This window comes from Halichondria panicea, chromosome 1 (genome assembly GCF_963675165.1).
Source record: "Halichondria panicea chromosome 1, odHalPani1.1, whole genome shotgun sequence".
Taxonomy (NCBI): Eukaryota; Metazoa; Porifera; class Demospongiae; order Suberitida; family Halichondriidae; genus Halichondria; species Halichondria panicea.
Genome location: NC_087377.1, coordinates 696,648 through 716,683, shown reverse-complemented (window position 1 = coordinate 716,683; position 20,036 = coordinate 696,648). Strand labels below are relative to the sequence as shown.

The following is a 20,036-nucleotide window of genomic DNA, read 5'->3' as shown; positions in this document are numbered from 1 at the left end:
CAGATTATGCAAAAAGTTGCTACAATAAGCTTTTATTTCTTGCGGAATCACATATTGCATGGATAGATGGGTGGAGCTGAGAATAGAAATGCAGTAAAATCAAGCCAAGTGTACCAATAGATGTATTTATTTCTTAGAAGTTCTTAGAAGTTACTGAAAGTAATTATTGAAGCAATCTGAAAGCCTCTGTTGAAAAGAAACAAGAAAGATTGGAGAGAATTCCAGGGACAACATTGTAATCTACCAAAACTATTAAATTGCAAGAACTGATTCAATTTGCACACAAAAAAGACAAGAGTAATCTACTGTAGAAGCTGTCAACAGAGTTGTATCATAGATTTATAGTTGTATGGCCTTAAATCTACATCACACTAAAAACAAATTATATATACCAAATGAAATTGACAGAAAAGTTGCTTATAAAGATCAAGAAACAGATACGAGCGTAAGGTGGACATTGATGAGAGTTCTGAAACATGATACAATATACTGAAAAGATAGCATGGTTACTTTAAATCCAAAAGAACTCTCTGAAGCAGGAGACATCATACTATTATAGGGACATCATAAAGATATACATTACAGAAACATTATAAACTTCATAATAGATATCAAAATGGTTACAATATTAACTCCTGAGCCCTGAGTGTCCATTTCATACTTTTTTAAAAGAGAATAGACCAAGCAGTTCAGCAGATTATGATACTTTAAGATCATTTCCGGTATTAACAACAAATTTCATAAGTCCCGCCCAAGTACATTAAAATGCGGTAAATTTTTGTACGAATTTTTCCCTGGCTAGTGTTCTTCAAAAAGCTGTATCTCTGCATTCGCTTGAACAAATCCAGTGCAATAAAGTTTTCTGGTTTGCCTAAAGTGTTCAAAAGAGATAGTAATACATAGGAGTTAGAAATAGCAAAAATGAAAATCGGTCTGACATCGCTAACCGTAGAACTTGGATAGTGCAGAATGATGTCATTATAATAACAATGTACACTGCAGGTGATAGCTGAGGAGAATGCCAGAAGACCCAACAGTGTCACCAACTGTTTCACACACATGCTCGTAGAGTGGTTGCAAGGTGGTCCACAACTGGAGGACTTGTTGACAGCTCTAGAGTCTCCCGTTATCAGTAGAGCTGACATTGCTGAGGACCTCAAGGGAAGACTGCAAGTGACTCTAGCCTGGCAATGTCCTCTAGCCATTATAAACTGTGACTGCTGGTATATATTAATTTTTTGTTCTTTATCAATTATAAGTGTTTGTGAGGTGACTACTAGCACTCTATCCACCATAATTATACCTGATGTGAATGCTTTGTTGAGTCAATGTCTGTCCACACAATTGCACATGCCAGCTATGTTATCAATGATAAATGTATTGTAACTGTGTAGCATCAGAAGAGAGCCGTCATCAAAATTAAACTTATTTATGAGCTCCTGATAATACACACATTGGTGAAGAATGGGTGTGGCCTAGTGGTTAAGGGTGTGGCTAGTAGATCAGATCTCGTGAGAGGACACGGGTTCTCATGGGGACTGTAAGGTTTATAAAATACACATAATCCTTACTTACTTATATAGTTAATGATCTTTACCACTTTTATTGTAATAATTATTATTATGTCATAACAAGAGCGCATGCACTCTTGGTCATAATTAATTTTTAGCAATAGAAATTAAAAAATACAACAATAAATTTTTATGACTGCATACGCTAAACATTGTGTCAATGATGAGATCATGATCAATGTTGTCATGTTTCCTTGGTAACAGGCTTGCTTGTGTTTACTTTCTTGACAATGTCTTCAACTTGTCCCATCAGTGTCCATGATTATAAGAAACAGCGTGTCTACAGAGAAATGGGGGATGAGGGAAAGTGGTCGTATTTATATATTTATAGTACACGACAATTTCACATGCAGCATAATGTACAGTTACACACACACCCACACACAAGCTGAGACCACACCCCCTAGCGTACCTCATCATGACTATGGAAGATATCGCTGGTGTTGTGATGGAGGCTCCATTCACTGTGGGTCTGACACAGCATGAGCATCTGTGAATGTGTGTGTGTGTGTGTGTGTGTGTGTGTGTGTGTGTGCGCGTATGTGCGCGTGTGCGTGCGTGCGTGTGTGTGTGTGTGTGCGTGTGTGCGGGGGGGGCAGATACATCTGAGATGATGCTATGTATAGGCAAATGAAATAAGTGGTCCATTTGTGTGGGTAATTCAATCGTTATACAGTGCATCCAGCTTAGAGAGTAGATTACCACAACTTTGTGAGTAGCTGTACTTAAATGTAAATATCTTTCGATTGGAACATTTCTAAGAAATGGTGTTGATACCAATGTGTAGGTAAATGACCGAGCTACAACATACCCAAAAATGTTTCCATGGAAACATAAGGTGGTGGGTTTGTGGTGATTAATAAAACAACAACAAATTGTTATAGTGGGTAATCGGTTAGAAACAGTAATCTTGTACAGCTAAGGTCCTAGACTTCATCACATAATTGTTCAATGGTTTAGGTATCCTGGCCATCCCTTTCTTACATATGTTCACAGTGTCTATAATTCATGATTTACTGGTTTTTATGTACAGTTTTGGTTAGAGTAATATCTTCTGAACATTTTATAGTTTAGCTTTAAAAGTTCTCTGGTAAGTTTACAAATAAATGGGCTACATTTTGGTACCAAGAACATCCTATATGCTTATTCCATTGTTGAGATATCACTGAAAAACTACATATTCTACTATTTTCTACCGTTTTGATGACATCACAAGCTGCTAACCACAAATCGATGACACTTTAATTAACCACGAGAGTGGGCATACAATAACTGTACGCCCACTCTTGTTTGTGGTTGATTAAAGCATCATTGGTTTGTGGTTTGCTGCTACTGATGTCATCAAAACAGCAGAAAATAGTAAATTATGTAGCTTTTCAGTGTTATCTCAGCAATGGAATAAGCATATAGGATGTTCTTGGTATCAAAATGTAGCCCATAGGTCTGACAACACAGTGCAAATTTAAAGCTGTTACTAAGAGCGAAATTTGTATCGCCAGGCCATGGTTGTGTGTGTGTGTGTGTGCATGTGTGTGTGGATCGAGGGAGGGTACAATTATTATAGAGCAAAGCTACTAATGTGGGCTATACAGATATGTACAAAACACAGTCACACATGCAAGGGGGGAGTACAGCGCAAAAAGCACAAACTACAAAACACAGTCACACCTACAAGGGGGGAGTACAGCGCAAAAATCACAAACTACAAAACACAGTCACACATGCAAGGGGGGAGTACAGCGCAAAAAGCACAAATTACAAAACACAGTCACACATGCAAGGGGAGAGTACAGCGCAAAAAGCACAAACTACAAAACACCGTCACACATGCAAGGGGAAAGTACAGCGCAAAAAAACACAAACTACAAAACACCGTCACACACATGCAAGGGAGGAGTACAGCGCAAAAAGCACAAACTACAAAACACAGTCACACATGCAAGGGGGGAGTACAGCGCAAAAAGCACAAACTACAAAACACAGTCACACATGCAAGGGGGGAGTACAGCGCAAAAAGCACAAACTACAAAACACAGTCACACATGTATGCAAGGGAGAGTACAGCGCAAAAAGCACAAACTACAAAACGTTTGGTTAGGGAAAGAGTCACACTCTGCACGCGGCAGTACTCACTGTTCCTTAGGTCGATTGTATTTTTATCTGACGTCCAATGGGTGGATCATCATCAGCATCCAACAGAGTGAACAACTGACCCTCACGAATCTAACAAGTGAGAGAACAATCAGACCACTCACTCACTAGTAGATAATCCCACCATAAAAATTATTATCTTAAACATTTTTATTTCTTCAAATCAACTTGAGCTGCAATAATTGATAGTGTATGTACAGTCTTGTAGCACTACTAAATACACACATTATCTTGGAGACTGACAACGGGTCAACAAATGTGTAGCAATGGATGCATTTGATACAGAGGCTGTATAGTTTGATCACTAGTAATGATATCTATTAGCAGATATTGAATGCCAGTCATCTAAAGCAGCCTATACACTATACTAGGTGGTCCACTTTTGATCATGACTAGCCACTCACTTGTACTCACTGCTCTTTGCCTTGTGATCCATTGCTGCTGGTCTTTTGGAGGAGTATTCACCCTATATCCAGCCTTGTGGAAGCTCCTAGAGGGAAGGACAAGTGAACGCTTTTCCTCCCCAACGTCTCCATCTTGTGTGTGAGCGTGTCTGTCATCAAATCTACAAAATGAAACATATTTTGTCTAATAGTGTGATGATCCTTTACCCACTGTCCATGTGCTTCATTCATCAGTTCTAATACTCTGAGAGCACATCCATTGGAGTTGTCCTACTAGCTAGCACGGTGCACTGGACACAATGGACCAACACTCTGACTCAGGGGAAAGGTGAGCGCTACGTTTATTAGACTATAAAGTATCATCCAATAGCTCTATCCAATAGTTGATGTTACCGTAGAACTAGAAATAAATTAATGCTATTTTTGCGAGCGAATTTTTGTATTTCAAGACCTGTACAATCCATTGAAATCACGGTTATTCAAAATTACAAAGCATTTAAGCTCACATAATTATAAATTATTTCCACTGATTTTGATTCAGATGGAGAACATACTCCATAACTCTGTGCACGACACGCTACGTGGGTGAACTGCAACAAGTCACAAACGTGTGAGGAAGGGGATCTTTTAGCCTCGATCTCAGGCCGCACTGAAGATGAGGCCATACCACTATCTATGATGTGGCCTAGCATATGCCATTACCTACTCAGCGTGAATGTGATCTGCTGCCAGCATGTTCCAGTCCAGTGGCTGTGCTATAGGATAAGAATGGATGAATGCATGAAAGGATGGAGGTGAAGGGAGATGCTTTGTAGAGACGGCACCTGTTGTAGGCTACTGATAATAATCACAAGGTTCATTGTTTTTGTTCATATTTCCCGATAGTATAGCTTGCCCATGTGTTAGACCTTATTGGTGGAGGGAGGTCAATATTGAGCAACCATACCTAGCTGAGTTGGCATGGGCTCAGAGATTTCATTTGTCGTGGTATTTTAAACTACAGTATGGTGTAATTGTTTATCCATGCATGTACGACATGTGGCAGTACTATTGACCTTTCACTAATTATGACCTTTCAATGACATTCTACCAAATTGCTTTGTTTACTGTGAAAGGGGTGGAATGTGACACCTCTCTGAAAAGGGGGAGGATCTGAGCAATGATTATATTTACTGAGAAACAAGGCTGAAAGGGGCGAAATTTCCTCTTTATGTGTGGTCCCACTGTGTACACTGTAGCTAAGTGGTTGACTTATGTTTTCTCTAGTAAGGTTTGCATTTTGTGAATGTGGTCTGTCTAGTCAGACCAACAGTGGCTGTATTATAGAGGGTGGCCTGCTAACACAGGTCCAAACACATGCTATGGAGACTTTGGGACCCATTAACCTGGCTGTATTATAGATGGTGGCCTTGCTAACACAGGTCCAAACACATGCTATGGAGACTTTGGGGCCCATTAACCTGGCTGTATTATAGAGGGTGGCCTGCTAACACAGGTCCAAACACATGCTATGGAGACTTTGGGGCCCATGAGGGTGGTCTGCTAACGCAGGTCCAAACACGGCCCATTAATCTGGCTGTATTATAGAGGGTGACCACAATAGATAGACTCCACTCTATACTGCTTATTGAACCTCCCACCCCTCACACACACACACACACACACACCTCACAGACTGGCAGTCCATTTCCTACGGATGACTTTGGTAGCACTTCATTTGACGGACGTTCCTCTACCCCGCCCACTCATAATACTGCTGACAATGCAAGACGACATTTGTTTGGAGCACCCCCCCTTGGAGAGAGTTCAAAGATTACGACGACAATGACAACTGTAGATCAATTTGGAGCAGTTCCTTTTAGCTGAATTTTAATATTTATTTTTCCGTGTGTTTATAAGTGTTGTTTTGTGTGTAGTAGGATCACATGACTCCACTATTGACTGTACATCTGTGCAATTATAAATGGATTTTTATGCTTTTGCAATTGCAATTAATCATGTGGGTTTTTGTGGCCGGAAGGGCCCTTGAAATACAGAAAGAGGGTGTATGCATGTGGCATGCACTTTGCTTACTGAGAAACAATTCAAGGGGAGAATTTGACAGAGTTTGAACAAAGCTTCTGAATGGCTACTGAACAAGACTCAGAGTGAGTGAACATGTAGACTATAATTACTACTCATGGTAGCACCTTGTGATTGCATGGAGGGAGGCTCATTCCATTAGTAGAGTCAGAGCAGGCTATGATCAGAGGTGGAACACTGTACAGCAAAGTGACAGCTGGATATGTGCATGGTGTCACTTGTATAAACTATATACACATATCAAGTAATTCTCTGTATGACTGACCCCCCAACCATCTATTTTGTACAGTGCTCAAAAGAAGCTAGCCGAGGACTTAGAGAAGGCTGTACACAATAATGACGTCACCAAAGTTAGGTCCTTGTTGGGACAGGGGGCAGATCCCAACCACCAGTTCTACTGGAGTGACGAGTGGGCGGATGAGCCTCCATTACACAGGGCTTGCTGGAAGGGCTACCTTGAGATTGTGAAGACACTTGTTACTCATGGAGCTCGTACTGATAAAGGTGGTGGGTGGGCCAACAGGACTCCACTTCACTGGGCATGCCTGGGAGGTCATAAAGAGGTGGTGCAGTACTTGAAGGAGGTTGGATGCAGCACTGGTAAGTAGTCATTATAATTATTTGTGTATTGTAATTGTTTCTCCATATCATTATGGTATCTGAATTATACACATGTACTGTGTAGCAATATCAATTGTGTCAGTAATTTCGCGTAGTATAATAATTATTTGCGATGTAGTAGTCGTAGCACTGGTAAGTAGTCGTTGTGTATGTGAAGTTTTCATACCATGCACACAGCGGAAAGTTTAATAGTGTTACATTTCAATTTCGAATAATTATTTGCAATGTACGTACACTTGTTTGAAATACATAAACATTTGCTATACGGTTGCCATAGTAATATCTGTTAAAAATGTATGTGATAGTTGAACTTTGTTCCACAACAGATGTGAGGGATGATGGTAACAAGACTCCTCTTCACTCTGCTTGTTATGGAGGAAGTAAAGACACGGTACAGTATCTGGTGGAGGAGCTGAAGATGGATGTTGGTGAGATTTAGTGTGCTCTTTGGATATCTCTGTATTTCGTTCCCATGCTTCTCTACGACAAAGAGTCTACTAACATAATTATCTCACCCAGCTGGAGTAATTACTGACCATTTAAGATGCTTGTTTCTATATTGTCGAATGGTAGGCTTCATATGGAATGCTGCAAACCACTCTACATATGTTGTCATTGTGTGTGTTGTGTGTTCATGTCATCACTTCACTGAGTTATACACACAGATGCGAGGGACGAGGACAACCGAACACCACTACACTGGGCTTGTGCGGGAGGACATATACAAGTCGTGCAGTACCTGATGGATGTGTGCAAGGTTGATGTTGGTGAGTGATTACACAATCAAATTGGCTTCTCATTTCCCCCAATCCTAGACAGTGACAATGTCTATAACTGTGTACACTAATAACAACATACCCAGGGATAATGGACCAGCATGACTAACACTGTATCATACTTAATTAAGCCAGGCATTTCTGTATGCGCTTTAGAAATCCCATACCTAATTTCCACAAACAGTGGTGTATCAAGCTCGAATTTGGCGTACCAATAGAACAAGGCATGCCCTTTCCTATGCTACCTTACTTTCTCTGTACGACAGGTTGTGGTACAATGACATGTTTGGTCCATCTTGACCACTATACACCCACGTACATGGCTGAAGTTAAACTCGTCACTAGAAATCCCATACCTAATTTCCGCACACAGTCGTGTATCACGTTCAAACTTTGTATACCAATATTAATAAGACCAACTATTTCTATTTGTATAGGCTTGTTTTATTTTTCCGCAATTTTGAGTCTATAGTCTATAATAACATATCTCACTTAATTATTGAGTATATTGACCACACTAGTGGAGGAACTAAAGTGTGATGTTGGTGAGTGATTTCCGTAGTGGGTACTGTTTCATTAGATCCTCTGATAGACAACCCGTGAATATATTAATGTGGTTCAATGTGCATGTAATGAAACAATCAGTGTACCTGCAGTTGTATCGTCATGGCAACTGCAATACAATACACTGTTGGTACATGATAATAAAATAATGTAGTCATCCTGCATGGTAATGTTCAATGCTGTCAGTACTACTACAAGATCTCTATCCCTCACCTGTCTAGATGTGACTAATGATGAAGGCGAGACTCCTCTTGACTGGGCAGTAGAGTGGGGGATGACTGAAGTTGCTGACTATCTCAAGCCTCTAGTCTCCACTCCTGAACCAGGTATGTGTCACTAGAAATCCCATACCTAATTTCCACAAATATTGGTATAGCAAGTTCAAACTTGGCACACCAATAGAGCAAGCCATGCCGGTTCCATTGATACCTTCAATGTTTTTTTGGGACAATTGGTTGTGGTACAATTACACGTTTTGTAGGCCCCAATAATAATACCTGGAATGTTAGTAGTATCCAACACATTCCATTCTACTACTTGGCCTATAAAAGCATCACTAGCACTTGTGTGGGTGCGTCTACTGTTATATAAATCGGAGAGTTTTCTGAATCACTATTGCAATATATTATAATGTACTTTATGTGTTACATGACATAATTATTATGCCTCGGTGCGCATGCACAAGCGAGGTATGCGGTAGTGTGTGTGTGTGTGTGTGTGTGTGTGTGTGTGTGTGTGTGTGTGTGTGTGTGTGTGTGTGTGTGTGTGTGGATCGCTACAGCTGCTCTAGGTGTGCAAGTAAGAGTTTCTATATAGTATACTGTATAATTATTGTAATATTGACTTGGGGCCATGCTGATTGTAAGCTATATTCACATTTTAGGTATAAGGCTGACATAAAGTATAGAACTTGTCTTAGACTTGATATTGGCTGCTGTAATACTTGAACTTAGCTTGTGCATGGCTTGTGTCAGCTAAATCTGACCTTGAGGGAGGCTTAATTTATAAGGCCTAGGAACAGGCCTGTATTGTCTGGGCCAGGTTTTGTGGTGGTAGTATCTGATAATGGGGATGGGTCTATGTGGTTTTTCTATAGGTGGCAAGCACAAAACAATCATTAACCTCTAATTTTGGTTCTTAGAAATTAGCACAAGGTCAAAATAAATAGATAGTAGTGTGTGTGTGTGTGTGTGCGTGCGTGGGTGGGTGGGTGTGTGTGTGTGTGTGTGTGTGTGTGTGTGTGTGTGTGTGTGTGTGTGTGTGTGTGTGTGTGTGGGTGTGTGTGGGTGTGTGTGGGTGTGTGTTTGTGGGTGTGGGTGTGTGTGTGTGGGTGTGTGTTTGTGTGTGTGTGTGTGTGTGTGTGTGGGTGTGTGTTTGTGTGTGTGTGTGTGTGTGTGTGTGTGTGTGTGTGTGTGTGTGTGTGGGTGGGTGGGTGTGTGTGTAGACCGCTACAGCTGCTCTAGGATCAATGAAGTGCAAGTAAGAGTTTCTATAGGCTTCTAGTCATGTTTACTTGGATTTTAATTCGTGGATTTTAAAAATAATGCTTGGTTCTCGAGTTATGCCTTACTTGGAATGTAGCCAAACTTGTCCATGGAGTGTTGCTACTCTACTTAGTAGTTAGCTCTGCACTAGAACGCTAGCTATTGGTAGCTGCAAGAGTGAGAAGAGAGCTGCAAGGCTCTGCTGATGCTGCCACTATAATTATTTTTATATAGCATCGATCGTTTTTAACAACAATCATGGTCGATCATTACCCACTCTTTGAGTTTCCCTATAATTTATTCTGCCTGCAGTAAAATTGCAAAAATAATAATTTGCAGAAATTAATACCCGAAAAAATATGTTACCTTAAGTTATAGGTATACAACAGCCTGTGGTTGTGATGTAGGTTGGACAGAACGCCTACTGTACTCTTTATCAGCTATTGCTAGTAGCTTTATTTGTTATGTTGTTTGACACCTCCACCGAGGCATCAGCACCCGCTGTGCTTTCATTATTACTGTACACCTCAGATACTCCAAATGGTTCCGAACAACTTCCTTCCACTTCTTCAAAGGATGATCCTAACCTAACCTCATCAAGTGAGTAATAATAATTATTATGAAGTATCAATCAGTGGTACGTTTAAATTAAGAGAAGTGGGCGTGCTGCTCAGACTCAGTCAAAATCATATTGTAGCTATTTTTTAGAGCTGCCGTTCATGTGTAAATTGATACAGCCTCACACTTTTAAACGTTCCCTAGTATACATAGTGAGTTGCATGCTCTCTTCTCTTTATACACACACGCTTTGTGTAATGCTGAAAACACGTTAACACTATAATAATACTCATGACCCTGTGATTCAAAGGTTTACTGCATGTACGCCCATATATGGAGTTAGGGTTTACGAATACATTATTTTATTGTGCTTATTCTTCATGCCTCGATGCTTACTATGGCTCTTAACCACTTTTTGTTAATTAGATTTTAACTAGTGCAAATATTCGAGTTTATGGCTAGTTTTTTTGCCTCCTTGGAGTAGAATCTTTAGTCTCAGTTTAGACGCAATAGTGTCCCTGCAATAGAGCGAAGATATTTTTAGTAGCCAGGGTGATAAAAGAGCTGCCACCAGCAACAATTGCATCAAATGTACTGTCTACCACGTCTGTCTACCACGTGTTGTTGTTTTTAACTTTGAACTTTTAGAATCCTTTTAGCAAGTCAATCATTTCCTACCCCGAGGCCATAGCAATTTATTTGATACGGCCTCTTGTTTAGATGTTGCCCAGTACATATAGCCCACTTCTCTTTATACGCTATAATTATATAGCTAGCTAGCTTGAGACAGAGGTTAGGTTTGTTACAGCTGCTCTTCACAGCTCTCTTAATAGAGCCTACGTTAGTGTTATATGGGCGTGGTCCGTCCATCGATGGAGGCTAGTGTCAGCTTTTCAGTCCATTATACTGATACCAGACCCTCTTCCTTTGAGGTGAAGTGGACGTGGGGACGAGGATAGCTAAAGCACCACCCACCTCCCTATCATTGATTGCGTTGCATGAATTCACTTTTACCTGTTTTGTGAGTTAGTGCTGCCTCCGTTGTGAATAGCAGTGCTGTCGGGTAGTAAGTAGTGGTATTTTAGCGTAACCTTAAAGCACCACCCACCTCCCTATTGATGGCATTGCTCTCACTTTTGACTTATTTGTGGTATTTTGTGATATGAATTCCTTAGGGTTAGTGCTGCCTCTGTTGTGAATTTGTTGCTTCGTGGCAACCTGTTATGCCGCATAGATGCTCAAATGTCATTAGTTGCTACTAGGAACGCAGTATATGACGCATGCAAGACTATTACGCACTATCAGCATTAAAACGTGATGCCCTCGTGATGTACTGCTCCTGCTCTCGTGCTCTAGTTGTATTAGCAGTACATCCCTCGTGCATGAGTAATAACATACAGTAGCCGTCAGAATAAAGTTCCTGTACCGTTTGCATGGCACGTCACGTCACGTTGTCGTTTATATGCAAACAGAAAATGTCTTGTCAACTGGAATTGAACGCACATGTTTTATTCGTATACGCACCATAATTACGAATTGTTGTACAATTTTAAAACGGTTGAAAGTGTTGCTGAGTCAGTAACAATTAACAGGACACAAAGAATCTGAGAATGAAGCAACTTGGCAGCTAACCTTGTCATTGTAGTATCATATGCAGATAGTTTATTACTATCATGGAATGCTCACTTCACTTACTGTGTACTTTGTTTTAATATTATCATTGTCATTGTCAGACTATAATTATTAAGAAATTGAGTATTACAGCACATGATCACTTTATTGACTGTGAACCATTTCATTCATCACTTGATATCATTGATGGAGGCTAGTGTCAGCATTTTAGTCCATTATACTGATACCAGACCCTCTTCCTTGGAGGTGAAGTGGACGTGGGGACGAGGATACCTAAAGCACTACCCACCTCCCTATTGATTGCATTGCATGAATTCACTTTTACCTGTTTTGTGAGTTAGTGCTGCCTCCGTTGTGAATAGCAGTGCTGTCGGGTAGTAAGTAGTGGTATTTTAGCATAACCTTAAAGCACCACCCACCTCCCTATTGATGGCATTGCTCGCAATTTTGACTTATTTGTGGTATTTTGTGGTATGAATTCCTGAGGGTTAGTGCTGCCTCTGTTGTGAAATTGTTGGTTCGTGACTATATATAAACTGCGCTATCATTATGTCAAGCCATGTGTAAATGCAACGTACGCTAGCTGTAGCTGGTATCAATTGAGACTTTACGTAACGTGTCATGCAGTGGATGTGTGGTGTTGATGATGGTCATTTAGTTTGCTAGTTTGTGATCCTTGGAATGTGAATAATTATTGCATATACCGTATTATGCTTGATCAGAGGCTGCGGCTATATACATTTTGCTGGTTTTGTTATCAAAAGTTCTGCTCTGAGAAAGTCTTTGTGAAGCACTAACAAGCTGCTACCTGTACCTAGTAGCTACGTACATGTATCTAGCTGCTAGTATTAATAATTAATTTGTTTGGCTGCCTCGTCCAGAAATGCTAGAGTCAAAGTTCACTGTATGCATGAGGCTACTATATTTGAGAGTGGCTACTCATTTTGCTAGTAAAGGAGGCTATACTATTGAGGGCGGCCTCTGATCGAGCATATATACGGTATAATTATGTGTAGAGGTTAATTGCAGAAGATGGTAACTATAGAGGGTATTATAGATGACTTCTTTTAGAAAGTGAATATGAACTGTGACTGTTACTGTGCATACGTATATACTGGGTACTGTTTCAAGGGACGTACGCGTGAATCACCAGATCTGTGTTTCAGTCTATTATTATTCCTATTATTTCAGCCCTCAATGATGAATTATCCAAGTCTGAGCAAGCTCTTAATGAAGCCATGAAGGCTGGATTTGTCCGTGTGAACACTACCAATATCTTATTCTTTGGAATGGCCGGCACTGGTAAAACCTCCACTAAGCATCTCCTTCTGGGACTGCCTCCTCCTGTAGATCGAAACAGCACTCCATTAGCTAGCACAGCAGAGAGGATTCGACAAATTCGTGACACTTCAAAGCTGAGAACGGAAGCTCAAGATGATCCCTCTAGAACATGGAAACCAGTATCTAGTGATGATCTACAACGCATTGTTGCTGATGCTATTAAATCTCATGTAACCAGCGAAGAATCTGCTATCCCACAAGAACTCAGCATTGCTCTGAAGCAACTTGAACTTAGCAATGAATCAAGTACGCCAGTTAATACAACTCCTTTGACTTTAAGAGCAACTAAACCATCAGTAGCTGGAGCAACGCATAGTAAGCTAGAAGGAAAAAAGAGTAAATTTCTTAGCACTGTTTCGAATGTAATGGCTAATATTCAGCGATTTTCTGATGCTGATCGTACTGCTGTTCAAGAAAAGTTTGGATCTCATTGGATCTACATAATCGATAGCGGTGGGCAACCACACTTTCATAATCTGCTGCCACTCTTCATGCCCAAGATTTCTGTAGCTTTGTACATTCTTCGTCTCTCTGACTGCCTTGACGATCATCCGCTGGTTGAATACTACAAGGGCGATAAGCCAGTTGGTAAAGGTTTCAAGTCACATCTCTCAGTTTTGGATAACTTCAAGTATCTCGTGCAGTCCATTCAATCTCACAGTGAAAACTGCAAGCTGGTATGCATTGGTACTCACAAAGACCATCAATCGAAATGCAAGGAAACATTGTCTGACAAGAATAAAACTTTATTGAACTTTGCGCAGAAAGACTGCATTAAGAAGTTGACTATGTTTTTTAATTTAGGGAAAAGAGATGTCATATTTCCTGTGGATTGCAAGCACTGCGATTCTGACAGTGAGGAATTGGCGAAGAAAATTCGTGGATGTATTTACAAAGCATCTCAAGAGCTGAATAAATGTGAAATCCTGGTCCCTTTTTGGTGGTTTATTTTGGAAATTATTGTTGAGAAGGTTTCAAACGATGAAAAAAGAAAAGTTCTAAGCAAGACCGAATGTGTAGAAATTGCAAAAATGCTACATAATTTTCACGAAGATGCACTTTGTGAAGCATTGAAATTTTTCCATGAGCATCACATCTTTCACTATTATCCTGCCATTGTACCAAATGTGGTATTCTGTGATACTCAAGTGCTTCTCGATAAAGTAACAGAGCTTGTCGAGTATGCTGCATACATGCGAGAAAGTAATGGGTTTGGAACCTGGTTAGATTTTACCGATAAAGGAATTATTACGATTGAACTTTTATCTGATAAAAATTTTGAAAAGCATTATATCGATGGACTCTTTGCGCCCACTCATCTCATTGAAATATTCAAGCACTTGCTGATAGCCACCCCATTTCGTTTATTCTCACAAGAAGTCGGGAAAGATAAGCGTTTCTATATGCCATCACTTCTATCCTTGCTGCCACCAACTCAAGTCAATGACGAACGAGCTGATTTGCTTAAGACCGGTTTGATCCCACTCGTTTTATACTTCAAAAGCAACTGGCAGTGCTGTGGAGTGTTTTGCTGTCTACAAGTGTACCTGATTAAAGAATGTGAATGGGAAATTGAAATGGAGGATCACCAGCCGAGTAGAAACTTTATACAATTGATTCATCGAGAGGAAGATTGTTTTGTTACGCTAATTGATGGATTTTCATTCCTCGAAGTTCATTCCAGCAACAATCAAAAAGACATGTTGTCGTTGATATATGAAAATATTCACTCTGGTCTTCGATCTGCTTACAAAGCCCTGAAATACACGTATGAGGATCCTGAAGTTGCATTTTTGTGTCCCCATGAATTGCCCTCTACTGAAGCAAGTCCCCAAGTGCCCCACCACCCAGCTTGTGTTCTGGCTAAGGGCACTTCTATGAGGTGTACTCAACGCAATAGGATGACGTATAATTTGGAAGACGGCCATAAAGATTGGCTCTCTGCTTGTACTAAGCTAGGAGGTGAGACCATGCTTGAGGTTATACATAATTTTATAATGCTCTAACCCAACAGTCCTAAATACCTGTATAATATAATGTATGCATTGTATCTCAATTACGCACATACAAAGTTGCAATGTGTATACTCAGCCATGATGCATGCTATTAGTAGTCAGCTCAGTTCAGGTAATAATTTCTATTGAATGTCTGTTTTCAACACACGTACAGATCCTCCAGCCTCAAGCCAGTGCAGAACATTATCAGGATCAGATGAAAACGTTGTAACTCTATCAAAATGTCTGAAGAATGATGTCACTCTACAAGGTATGATCTATAGACAGCAGAACATTTATTTGTACTAGACTGTTTGTTTTAACTACTGCGTTTCAATTTTTACATCAACGTTTTCGATTTGTCAATGAATGCCATGGATTTTACCCCACGAATATTACTATCTTACTTAAACAAAGTTCTTATCATAATTCCATCTATCATAATCGGAAACCTTCAGTCTGGAAAATACATGACGTTGATTCCTACAGTCCTGGCATTCCCTTTTAATATATACATTGCTATAATTATCGTAATTATTGTGCATTTTCAGATGCTTACTGTATTATGCAGTTTATCATAAAACTGGCCATTTTCAATGCAATAATTTATGTACTTGTGTGTGTGTGTGTAGGATCGTCACAAGAGGAGCCTACTAGCAGAAACCAAACAGTAGAAATTGCACAACAACGATCGTTGGTTCTGACTGGAGATGATATTCTAACAATTTGTGAGAATCTGAGAAGTGCCAGCAAAGATTGGTTCAACTTGGGACTGGCTCTCGGGGTGAAGTTTTACGAGTTGGAAAATATTCGAGATCGAAGCACAGATAATGTGTGCCGCCTAACGATGATAGTAGCCAAGCGTCTTGAGGTCACTCATCCACCGATGACATGGGCTTACATATGTGAATGTCTAAGGAGGCCTACTGTTGAGCGTAACGATGTAGCCGAGGAAATTGAAGACAAGTATGTGAGGACAGCAACTGCAGTTGCTCATAGTGCCACCAATTGATCATGAGAACTTGACAAGGTACGTGTGTTTGTAATCTGATTATAGTCTAATCTGTTGTTTTGTTCTCTATAGATTTGGTTTATTGTGCTGTGCTCATGCTTTCATACAGATACTGGAGTTGCTTGAAAGGGACGAATAAAGATGTAAAGTAAAGAAGCATGCAAGAATGTCAAGTAAAGAACTAACTCTGTGTTGACTATAAGTACTGAATATTATATAATGCTCTGTGCTCTGTGTTTGATTATACCACCTTCTATTTTTATAAAATTTCATTTCCAGCTTTCTAGTTTAGTGACCCTTTACCATTCTTGTTGGGTACAGGATCACTTCAGTTGCAGCTTCTTGTTAACCACATGGCCTCCTCATGATCAGAGCTAGCTAGAGCTAGAGCTAGAGTGAGTGTCTGCAGGCATGAGCTGGAGGAGCACGCAGTCCAGTATTAGTGGATATGGTGGCTAGTCTGCAGAGGGAGCTGGACAATGCTAGGGTGAGTAGGTTTGCTTAGGAATATTAAATCCTTTCAGATTGTTGACATGCTTCAATCAGCTTAGTAGTAATTCCCACTCCCTCTAATCAAGTGTTAACATTCTGTTATCTAGTAGTGAGAATCACTAAGGCCAAGCAAAGTCAATTTGTAGTTTCTCAGGGTATTATTCCTAAAATAGCAAGGGATTGAGGCATTTTGATAAATAATAATGATATTCATAGCATTTTAATTGAAAACTGGCCCCTAACTTCCTCAATAAGCGGAAGTGCATAATTTTTACTAATTAATTTTAGTCATAATTATATTCATGACCAAAAACCATACAAATTTATCTTTTCTTTTAGTGCCTTTAATTTGAGGTCACGTGATATTTAAGTTTTTTTTTATAAAGCTGCCAATTTCCAAGCACGAGGGCCTGAGAAACTACAAATTGACTTTGCATGGCCTAACACTTATTGTAGCTAATAATAATAATAATATGTGACAGGCTCTGGGAAAACCAGACTATTGGAGCAGAATTTAGTATTGAGCTACAGCTAAATTTATGCCTACAGTATAAAATCTCAAATAAAATGTTATTGATGTATAAGTATCTACAGTCCTTCTACTACCTCTCTGTAAAATCTGATGCTCTAAATCCAACTCTTTCCATCGAAACGCTTCGTCCAAACTTTCGCTATTACCTTATTTTTCCTAATTAAGCAATCTTTGAGAGCCGTTTTTCTAGATACTACATTTTACGGCTTCGAGTTTCCAACGCGCATAACTCGGGTATGAAACTAGGTATGTGAACACTAAGCATATCATTGTGTAGGCAATGCTCTGCTCTATCATTTGGTACATTAATCACCAAAATTTTAGTCTGCTCCAATAGTCTGGTTTTCCTAGAGCCTGTCACATAATTATTACTGAAGTTTTCTTCCTGTATAAATAGGTACTTCGGTGATAGATTTGCTGAATCAGCGATTATCAGCGGGCACTCAACTGAGACAACGTGAAGTGTTGCATATCTTCTCTGTTGCTAAGGCCGTTGCTAGGCTACACCATCGGACAAAACCCACCATACATCGTGACCTCAAGGTCAGTACAGTGGAATCTCTTTATAACATACACATTAGGGGAGCAATATTTTGGCTGTACACAAACTGTTCATTAATTTAGTACCTGGTCTTTATATCAGTTGACCTTTCTTCAGATGAGGTCATTAAGGCTCTGCCCTTTGCCTCTAAGCGAGAGTTGATGGACAAGAACCTCACCTTCAAGTGGAGCAAGAGAAGCCCTGAAATTGATGAGGTTGAACACAAATTGGAATTCAAGGCCTCATCAAATGGTCACTTCAAGGGCTTTATCAGTTGTGAGATCTCCAAGAACCAGAAGCCTTTCTTCACCGTGTACCACTGCGAGAATAATGTCAGAGCATGTGTGCAGATTGTGTGTACATTGTTACGTGTGTACTGTACAATGTATGATTATATTTGAATTGTTACAGAGGACACCTCCAGCTCTGAAACTGATGAGCTGTTTGCAGATGTGAAGGAAGTGATCAAAGAGATACGCTCTGACTGGTACAGCCTGGCTATAGAACTGGACATTGACTATGCAACTAGGAAGGTGAGACCTTAACAATGACTACCTCCACCACCTTGAGTATATTCTCCCAGTGTAGTCCCTTCATTCTAATTATGTGTGTGCACTATTTAATTGACTGCTACTGTTATTTAATGGTTGAATAGTGAGCGTTTCAATTGTAAGCATTCTTAGAATGAGGTATCTCTAGCAATGCTGACTCTGCATATTTGGTGTGGTCTTGTATGATGTACCAACCTATTTAACAGGTTACTATAGCAACGTAATGTTGAGCTCTTACTAAGTATTTAATACTGTGTTTCACTGTGTGCACTGATACAGAGTCTTGAGAAGGACTATCGCTGGGTTGAGCCGTGCTTTGAGGCCATGCTGACACACTGGGTGAAGCGCTCCTCTCCTCCCCCCTCCTGGTCTGCCCTTGTTAGAGCACTAGAGTCTCCCGCCATTGCTCGTGGGGACATTGCAGCAACCATTAAGGTTGGCAACTATATTACAAGTCTTTACAGAACATGTTCTATAATTATACATTATATAAACACAAGTAACTAATATTTGATTTCTCTTTACAGACAAAAGCTACCAGCGACATCTCTCCTGATATTTGTCCTCTCACTGACTGTGGTAAGCACATTAATCTTGATTTAATTAACAGCAGTGAATAATGATGTAGCTGATCTTATCAGTACAATACAGAGTGTCCTTCAGTAATGTGTGTTTTAGTTAGTAGGCATTGCTTAGGAATAATGACAGTGTTATGTTGTTGTCATGATTGTGTGTTCCTTCCAGAGGGACTGAGTGTGGATCATCATTTGAGGGTAGTGAGGACAGCTGCCTGGGAGGTGAGGGGGACATGGCGTCCTCTGGGAGAGCAGTTGGGTGTCAATGAGGGGACACTAGATGTGAGTGCTCTGCTGTGTGTGTACTGAACACTGTATAGCAGTAGATGACTGTGTACTAATAGCCCTGTGCTCATACAGTCAGGCATCATCAGTTAAGGAATATGCCAGCAAGCATTGTTAATTCAATTTTGCTAAGCTTATCAATAAATAGCCTTACATAACAAGGGAATATCCTGATGTGGTTATTTTTAGTCAGGGGTTCATACAGGAGTTTTAGCTGGGAGGGAGAAACGTTTAATTGAGGGGCTGTCTGGGGTCCTTCCCCGGAAAAATTGTTGAGGAATGGTTATCTGCATAAAATTAATTTCACTAGTCTAATGAGATTGTAGACCTTTTTGGAGAAAGTCATACATTTTTATTACATGTATGACATCATAATAATTATTTCTAAGGGGGGGGGTATTTTGGCTGGGGGTTGGAAATTCTGTTATTTTGGCCCCCCCCCCTCTTCACTAGTCTAATGAGATTGTAGGAGAAAAGTCATACATTTTTATTATGACATCATTAATATTCAGATTTCTAGGGGGGGGGATATTTTGGCTGTGGGTGGGAAATCCCAGGGCCCCCCCCTTCTGTATGAAACCCTGTTAGTAGTTTTGTTTCTTTAGTTGTGTGGGTGGCTGTATTGCTTGTTAGTTGCAATTGGTTGGCCACTGAATTCCTTTCAACAATTAAGGTTAGGGTATTGTGTTTCGCCCCCGCGATATTTATGGAGTATGAATATCATTATCGCTATGTTTTTAGTGTAGCATCAGACAAGTTGTACTGGAGTTTTCTTGCGTCAATTTTTAGCATGGATAAACCCGGGAATCTTCAACTGAGGGCTCTATCCAATTAAAGAAAGGTAGGGGCAGGGCCAGACGAAGAGAAATT

The 20,036-nt window shown here is 40.1% G+C and overlaps 2 protein-coding genes across 5 annotated transcripts in view; one reads left to right on the top strand and one right to left on the bottom strand.

Annotated features, from left to right (window-relative positions):
• The window catches only part of LOC135352129 (protein phosphatase 1 regulatory subunit 12A-like), a 77,673-nt gene that overhangs the window by 16,707 nt on the left and 40,930 nt on the right, over positions 1-20,036 (top strand). Inside the window, exons 1-6 of one of the 4 annotated variants that reach the window (XM_064551326.1) lie at positions 6,133-6,273; positions 6,498-6,808; positions 7,156-7,257; positions 7,495-7,596; positions 8,391-8,495; positions 10,185-10,253. In XM_064551326.1, coding sequence (XP_064407396.1) covers positions 6,251-6,273; positions 6,498-6,808; positions 7,156-7,257; positions 7,495-7,596; positions 8,391-8,495; positions 10,185-10,253 — 712 coding nt within the window. In that variant the 5' untranslated portion in view covers positions 6,133-6,250. Of the gene's footprint in view, positions 1-6,132; positions 6,274-6,497; positions 6,809-7,155; positions 7,258-7,494; positions 7,597-8,390; positions 8,496-10,184; positions 10,254-20,036 lie in introns of those variants that run through there. The other 3 variants (XM_064551336.1, XM_064551352.1, XM_064551349.1) reach the window with 3 other exon arrangements.
• Positions 1-20,036, bottom strand: part of LOC135331108 (uncharacterized) — a 48,554-nt gene that overhangs the window by 21,707 nt on the left and 6,811 nt on the right. The gene's annotated exons all lie outside the window — the stretch shown is intronic.